The sequence below is a fragment of the Mandrillus leucophaeus genome, unplaced genomic scaffold (assembly GCF_000951045.1).
Source record: "Mandrillus leucophaeus isolate KB7577 unplaced genomic scaffold, Mleu.le_1.0 Scaffold136, whole genome shotgun sequence".
NCBI lineage: Eukaryota > Metazoa > Chordata > Mammalia > Primates > Cercopithecidae > Mandrillus > Mandrillus leucophaeus.
In genome coordinates, this window is record NW_012101321.1 from 156,300 (window position 1) to 165,047 (window position 8,748).

The 8,748-nt window shown below is 42.9% G+C and overlaps 1 protein-coding gene across 1 annotated transcript in view; it reads right to left on the reverse strand.

Moving 5' to 3' along the window:
• The window catches only part of FHDC1 (FH2 domain containing 1), a 39,145-nt gene that overhangs the window by 24,982 nt on the left and 5,415 nt on the right, over positions 1–8,748 (reverse strand). The window contains exon 3 of the mRNA XM_011973255.1: positions 8,471–8,740. Within this exon, the coding sequence (XP_011828645.1) occupies positions 8,471–8,740 (270 nt within the window). The remainder of the gene's footprint in view (positions 1–8,470; positions 8,741–8,748) is intronic.

The window sequence follows — 8,748 nt, forward strand, 5'->3', positions numbered from 1 at the left end:
TTTGTTTGTTTGTTTGTTTTTGCATTTTCCTGATCTCTGGAATCAGGATGTCTTACAATACAGGGAATCTTTTTATTTAATGAAATAGGGGATAGCTATTCTGTCAAAACCAGATTTGGGCTGCAGCAGGTTTTCACTGATCAAAATTTATAATTTTAGGTGGCTTTATCGGACTAGAAATTAGAAACTTTTTTTTTTGGCTGTTAAATACAGAAGCCATTTCTGTCTCTGGATGCAAACATCCAGGCTGCGTGGAGGAAAGATAACCTGAAAACTGCTGCATTTTTTTCCCATTTGTTTTTTGGTAAAGGGAGACTAGCTAAAATAGGAATGTTGTTACAATGCTCTTCCTTTCCAAATGTATGTGATTCACTGTGAACAAAAGAGAATCAGGTTTCAGACTAAATTCCTGATCTCTGGGTCTGCTTCTGAGTTTATAACCAGCAGCAAGACTGTTAACCAACGTTAATGTCACTTCCTGGCTATAAGGTTAAATTTTTACAAGAGTATGGTTGCCTTCTTTTGAAGACCAATCTTTAACAATCACATTATTTACTAACCTCGGGGTTTATTTCATGTTAACACAATCACCTGCCAGCCATAAAATAAACTCCCAAGCTGAAAGGGTAGCCTCCTTATTGGAATCCTATCTAGGGACTGCAGTTCAAGTTCGGTGTAAAGGGAGGAGAGGGGAAGAGAAAAAAGAAAGGGTGAGAATAAAATCTGTCAAACTCAACACCCTTTAAAAGCTCATGCCAAAAAAGGAATCTCAATTTATTAAGACAGAAAACTGGGTTTCCTATAATTCATAAATTAAAAGGCCATGCATAAAAATCTGTATATTGATATAGTTACACAGCACGTTCAAAGAACTTCCTCTGCATTCACCTAGGATGGATAAATGAAATGACTTGTTTCGTATTCCTTTCATAGAAGTGCCACCTTCCGCTACATTCAACCCTTGACTGCAGTGCTCTCCCACGCCCCACATGAACCAAGCCCCACACTCATCCTGTTCACTCCTCAACCCTCTGGGACTCTCTTCACTCAGCCTAGATCCAGAGACATTGTTGCTGGAAAAGTGAAGGAGAAAATTACTCTTATGATCTCTACTGGACAGGTAAGGAAAATAAGCCTCATGTACATCATTTTATGACTTTCCTAGAGCAGTGTTGAACTGATAGGCTAGCCTGGTTCTCTTTGACTCCTTTTCACTCTAGTGTCTGTGGGTTTTCATATTACTGGGCTTCCTATAGAGACATAGCAAATGTTCCCTACCAGCATGGTGCTTGCATTGTGAGTTTTCTCCAGGAATGGGGGCAGATATGTAAGAAGCTATGTGTGCCTGGCCAAGTCCCCTGGTGACCCCAAAGCTGTATCTGAGAGATGATGGATGGGAATCATGTTCTCACTAGGCAAGAGAGCCTCCAGGGGCCTGAGCCCTGGCCCTACAGGAGCAGCCCACGGTGCCCCAACCCAGGGGCAGCCCAGCTGTGGAAGCAGGCATCTCTACAGCTCAAGCTGTGTTTCAGAAACGAAGAGAATTCGGTGATATTCCTAAGGGAAAACCTGGGCTGGCTGTGACTGAGCACCTTACAGGAAAAACAGAGCCCAGTACTTCACCCAAACAACATTAAAATGAGACAACTGATACCATTCAGGGACAGTCCCACTGGCTCCCGGCATCCTCAGATTTGCCTAGTGCCTGAGGAGTCTCTTTCTCCACTTTATCGCATTTGATCCTTCCAAAGCAGTGTTATAAGAGTGACTGCTGAAGTCCTTTAAAGAGGGTTATCACTACACATGTAAATTAGCTTATCTCACTTCCCAAATGCTTGCTGTCTCAAAGCTGGGCCATTCAGAAACAAAGCCGGGTCGGGTTGGGTGGTGTTTTGGAATCATTCAGAGCAGTGGAATCTGCACATGGGATCCCAGTGGGACTCACTGGTTGCACACGCTGACAAATCAGAGGCAAGAAACTGCCCAAAGAATAGGGATAAACAAACCCAGCCAATCAGCAAACTGCATCATCCCCTCCTTCCCACCAGCTCCAATCAACAGGCCACACCAGGACATGCAGGTAGGACGGCCACAGAAGTCAGTGCCACCGGTACAGTCAGCATACTGCAGAGTCCGTTAGCTCTTTCCCCAAAAGTCCTACCAAAGAGTGGCAAACAAGGCAGCTAGAAATATAAGGTAATGCGGTAATTAATGCACTCAACTCATTTCAAGGATTTCCTACTAGGATGAGAAGGGAGCCTGGGCTCTACTCACAGTTTCCCCGCAACTGCCAGGGGGCCAGGGTTGTGCTGATACCCACTGAAACAGTCAGCAGCGCTATGCCACTCAGCGAGGCGTGTGAATGGCTACACCACCACTCCTGCCAAAACCTCCAAATCAGCTCTCCTAGTTTATTCTACCACAACTTTTGTAGTTTCAATTCACTTCATCAATCCACTACGAAATCTGCCTCCCATATCCTTTGAACGAAGAAGAATTTTTTTTTCAGTTGTGGTAAAATACAAATAACAATTACCATCATAACTTTTTTTTTTTTAAGAGACAGGGTCTTGCTCTGTCACCTAGGCTGGAGTGTGGTGGTGTGATCATAGCTCACTGCAGTCTCAAACTCCTGGACTCAAACAATCTTTCTGCATCAGCCTCCTGAGTAGCTGGGACTATGGGTGTATGCTATGATACCTGGATAATTTTTAAGACTTTTTTTTGTGGAGATGAGGTCTCACTATGTTGCCCAGGCTAGTGTTGAATTCCTGGCCTCAAGCTATCCTCCTGTCTTGGCCTCCAGAAGTGCTGAGATTACAGGTTTGAGCCACTGTGCCTGGTCCATAACCATTTTCTTCTTATTATTCCTATTACTGAGACAAGGTTTCGCTCTGCTGCCCAGGCTGGAGTGCAGTGGCACTATCTCGGCTCACTGCAACCTCCACCACCCGGGCTCCAGCACTCCTGCATCAGCCTCCCATGTAACGGGACTATAGGCACAAGCCACCATGTCTGGCTAATTTTTAAGTTTTTTGTAGAGATGGGAGTCTCACTAAATTGCCCAGGCTCCATAACAATTTTTAAGAATACAGTTCAGTGGCATTAAATACATCCACGTTGTTGTATAACCATCACCACCATCCATCCCCAGAGCACTTCATCTTGCAAAACTGAAACTTTGTACCCACTAAACAATTAACTCTCAGCCCAGTGCGGTGGCTCACACCTGTAATCCCAGCACATTGGGATGCTAAGGTGGGCAAATCACTTGAGGTCAGGAGTTCGAGACCAGCCTGGCCAACAAGATGAAACCCTCTCTCTACTAAAAAATACAAAAAAATTAGCTGGGCATGGTGGCATGTGCATGTAGCCCCAGCTACTTAGGAGGCTGAGGCAGAAGAATTGCCAGGAGGCAGCGGTTGCAGTGAGCTGAGATCATGCCACTGCACTCCAGCCTGGGTGACAGAGGGAGACTCCATCTCAAAACAACAACAACAACAAAAAACAATTAACTCTCCATTCCTCCTCTCATTTCCTGGCAACCACCATTCTACTTTCTGTCTCTATAAATCTGGCTACTTTAGGTACTTTCTATGATGGAATCATATAGTATTTGTCCTTTGTGATTGGCTTATTTAGCATAATGTCCTCAAGGTGAAGGTAGAAACTTTTAAACCAGTTTTGTTTTTTATGTCAAAGGGGGCTTCTTTACCTACTTAAGTAACACTACATAGTGGCTATTTCCATCCCACTTCAAGTCCTGAAAAACAAAAATGTAAAGATCTTCCTCTATCCTCCAATATGGACCTAGCTTTTGGGTTTTGAAGGTTTTTCATTTTCTTTTTCATGTTTAGTTGGCTGTCAATTGGAAATTGTTATTTCCCCCAACTTTGGGGGGAAAAAATGAAAACCCAGTTGAAGCACATTTTTTTCCAAATGTATTTGAAATGCTCTCTCTAGTTCTACCGTTCTGGATTGTGAGCAATCCTGAAATTCTAGAACATACTGGCATCATAACAAAAGGTGAGAATGACTGACAGCTGAATTACAGCGTGGGAGAATAAAATATTTAATATTACTTGTCATAAATTTAGAAAAACCAGTCTTCCTTCCATCCTTCCCTTCTCTCTGTCTCTCTCTGTCTGTCTGTCTCTCTCTCTCTCTCCTCTGTGGTCTTCTTTTTCTAATTAGCCATTTTATTTATTTCCTAGATGGTCAATGTTATATGGCTGCAGACATCATAGTGAATGACCTCAGGTGTTTCAATATCTATGTTTTCTTTGTGAGCCCCAATTTTGATCTGTTGATGCCTCATAAGCTGATCCCTTTGTGCTTTTGGTTCAGTTCTGTCCAGTTCAGTAACCTTTTGTTTCCTTTGGAAGATACCAAATGGCTAAGATATAGCCTTCCCTTTAAGAGCTGGTCAAACTGTAGAGGGAGACACACACCCTCAGCTAACACTGGTGGAAGGCGCCCAGGAGGCCTGAGGAATGTCAGTAATAGAGGGTCAGGAGCTACAGGGCTTCTAAGGGGATGGGATCAGCAACTCTGAGAAGAAGATGAGTTTAAGCTGAATCTCTCTGTTCTCATCCCCAGCAATATGTCTTTATTTCTAATTGCTTTATTACGGTTTAATTATTATTATACTATCATATCTACAGTCTCTTAGAGTTAATTTTTAGTTAACAAAGATACAAGGATAGTAACATTTCATAACTTCCCATACTAAATGTCTTTTTTTCTTTTTTTTCCTTTTTTTTTTTTTTGAGACAGAGTCTCGCTCTGTTGCCCAAGCTAGAGCATAGTGGCTCAATCTCCGCTCACCGCAACCTCCCCCACCCACATTCAAGCGATTCTCATCCCTCAGCTTCCTGAGGGCCTGGGATTACAGGCATGTAACATCATGCCCGGCTAATGTTTGTATTTTTAGTAGAGACGGGGTTTCACCATGTTGGCCAGGCTGGTCTCGAACTCCTGGCCTCAAGTGATCTGCCTGCCTCGGCCTCCCACAGTGCTGGGACTACAGGTGTGAGCCACCGTGCCCATCCCCATACTAAATGTTCTAACTCACTATTTAAATGTTGTTCTTTCTAAGTTCAGCCATTCTCCCATCTTCCATATCTTGCAGCAAATTTCTTGCTTGCAAGTACAATGGAACTTATTAGTAATGATGTGCAAGGCTTTAAAGTATAAACCAATCACATAATGTCAGGCTGTTTCTGTAGGAGGTTATGATATTTCCAGGGTCATAGTCTGTGCCTGGGCAAGTTTGAACCTCCAGAACTGCAGCCTGTGCTGTAATGTGGTGATGCTGTGGCTCCGGGCTCAGGAGCAGTGCTTCTGCTGAACAGGCTGCGGAGGGAATTCTGCAGTCCACACAGACAGATGGCAGGACTATTACTTTTGACCCTGGACTCCGCTTACTGCAAAGTGAGTTGGAAGATTTATTACTGATCTTTGTTAGACAATAACCCTGCTGAGTTCTAACTTCTTCAGAAGAAAATTGAAGGAAGGAAGAAAAGAGCATGTACCATATTCTTTTACTGCAAAAGAAGTATACATAATACTTCTAGCCACGCTACAGATAACATGAAAATTGAAAATAATTCTGGATAATCTCAGTTATGTGACAACATTACCTAATGCACTTAAAGGGATCATTCTCAACTATTTATCATACGCAAATACTGAAGAGTTGCAGAGTTAGATTATCTTATGATACACAGTCACGGTGATTTACTTTTTCTTTCTAGTATGCTGTCTCTCAGACCAGGACCTACAAGTGTTAAAAGCAAAGATTTCTGTACACCCATGTACACAGCAGCATAGTCACAAGAGCCAAAAGGTGGAAGCGACCCAGCTGTCCATCAACAGATGAGTGGATAAACCAATGTGGTCTATATATACAATGGAATAGTATTCAGCTTTAAAATTCTGACACATGCTACAACACGGATGAACCTTGAGGACATTATGCTAAGTGAAATAAACCAGTGACAAAAAGGACAAATATGACATGATTCCACCAAAGGAGGTACCTAAGGGAGTCCAACTTATAGAAACAGAAAGTAGAATGATGGCTGCCAGGGGCTAGGGAAAGAGGGGAACGGACAGTTCTGATTGAACAGGTATGGAGTTTCAGTTCCGCAGGATGAAAAGTGTTCTGGAGAAGGAAGGTGGTGATGGTTGCACAACAATGTGGATGTACTTAACGTCAACAAACTGTTTAAAAATGGTTAGGCCAGGCGCAGTGGTTCACGCCTGTCATCCCAGCACTTTGGGAGGCCGAGGTGGGCAGATCACTTGAGGTCAGGAGTTCAAGACCAGCTGGGTCAAAATGGTGAAACTCCATGTCTACTAAAAATACAAAAATTAGCTGGGTATTGTGGCACGCCCCTGTAATCCGAGCTACTCAGGAGGCTGAGGAACGAGACTCTCCTGAACCCAGAAGGCGGAGGTTGCAGTGAGCCAAGAGTGTACCACTGCACTCCAGATTGGGTGACAGAACGAGACTCTGTCTCAAAAAAAAAAAAAAAAAAAAAACTTTTTAAAAATGGTTAAGATGCTAAATTTTTATGTTATGTTATTTCACCACAATTAAAAATAATTTTAAGACCATTTAAAAAATAATTCTTAAAAAATAAGTTAATGACAAAAGTGTAAAAATCTGCGTAGGGTGCAGGGGTGGAGGAAGGCAATTGAGACAGAGTTTTTTATTCCCTGAATTTCAGATCTGCTTTAGAAATGGACATCTCTGCTTCCATCATAGCTGAGAAAAGATGCCACACCCCTGCCACTTTCCTCTCTCTCTCTCTCTCTCTCTCTCTGTCTCTCTCTGAGTGGTTCTTAACCTCTCTGTAATTTGGGAACATAAAGCAGCAAGTTCCCCTTAGCCTCTTGAAATTTTCCCAATTCACAAACGATGCCAACTACTCCAGCCTGACAGCTGCCTCCCCGGACACGGTGAGCTAGCCCTCTTCTGTTACCGGCGCTTTGGTGAGACACAGGCCTCGTTTCCATGTGGGCCCACCCAATAGTTACTTCAGTATTCTTGAATTTCAGTAAAGAGAGCTGGGAGACAATAGTGAGAAATGACCTACTGTACAATAAAGAACCTCTGTTGGGAGCTGGGGCAAAGGCCAGGGTACTAAGGAAATGACTTCTTGCTCCTTCCAATATTGAAAGGATACTCCAGCAAATAAAAGGACTTTGCATAAAAGGAAGAGACAGGCAAGCCTGTGTTCAGCACTGATGGCACTAAGGGTTCTCATGAAGATTTCCTTCTCAGATTTATGCCACAGTTTACATATAACCCCAGTGTGTCCTGCATTTCATAAGAAATAGACTCTTGGCTATTTCAACAGGATATCACACAATCAGCTTTAAGGGCCCCCCAGTGAATTAGTGGAGAGAAAGAGTTAACATGTTCCTGAGCCAGAAAGAGAAAAGAGGTCAATACTGTTGGCTCAAGAATTCAATAATGCATGGAGCTCCTACTCCATCCCAGGGCCCTGCCCATTCTCTTATCTAATCAGCTCCATCTCTGACCTGTTTTCTCTGCTCCTTTACGACGTATTTTTAAATGATGAATTTCTGTTGTCTTTCTCTGTTTTGTTGTTGTGCTTTGTGTGTGTGTGTGGGGGGGCAGCATTCTTTCCTTTTATTTTTATTTATATTTATCTTTTCTAGCAGGTAGAGGTTTCTTCAAGTTTCTAAATTGACAGTGTTTACAAATGTAATTTTTGATGCAGTTTCTGTAATATATGGTGATCTGCAGCTCTGGGGTCATGCTTTCAGTTAACTTCCTGAAACTTAATAGCTTTATTTTTTCTCAAAGTAACACATTTAGTGTTAACTAGAAACATCCTTCCTATACAATCTCTCTGAAAACAGCTTTATGCTTTGTCTCTTTGGAAGCCTCTGTTCGCCACCAGCCATAATCTAGTTCAGAGATCTGAGGAATGAAGGCCATCTCGAAACACTTGTTATATACAAACTAGAGGAGAAAATAAGGGTAAAATCCTAAGGATGGACGTCAGCTGATGGTGTTATTTAACAAAAGGTAGTCTGCCCCAGTCAGCTCCAGTTCATTCCAGATAACCAATTTTAGAAACTCAGTTTTTGTTTCAACAGAGACTAACGATCCTGGACTTCAGCAGAATTCTCCAATAGGGGAACCTTCAGCAGATGTGCTAGAGATAGGGGCAGTGATCCCAAATAGCATGTTTTCTGCATGAGGTCATAATCCACCAGGGCGTCTGGGAGGATACAGCACGCACACTTCTTACACTTTCTCAATACTCAGTTCAAGCTCATCGTAAAGACTCTGCCTATCATTTCCAAGGCACATTTGCTTCTATTATCTCATTTCTTAGGGATGTCTAGCAATTGTTTCAAATGTACACACATCCCAAAACACAAAACAATGCAGTATGTGGAGGATTAGCCCTCCACCTTGCATTCTTACCTCTTCTCGAGCTTCTCTGAAGGATGAATTTGAAGTTCTTCCTCTCCTAGGAAGGGAAGACTTGGTGGTGTCTTCCTGCTGCCCAAAGAGCTCCTCAATGGTCTTTGTATCAATTTGGTAGTGATGCTCCTGCCTGGCTGCCAAGGTCCAGATGTTGGTTTTGCCCCGAACTTGCTCCTCCGGAATAGTTTTCCAAAAAAAGCTTCTCATCCGCTTTTTCTTACCAAGGTGGCTGTAGCCGTTCATATGAGTAGTTGGGGGTGGGCCTGGTGGGGGAG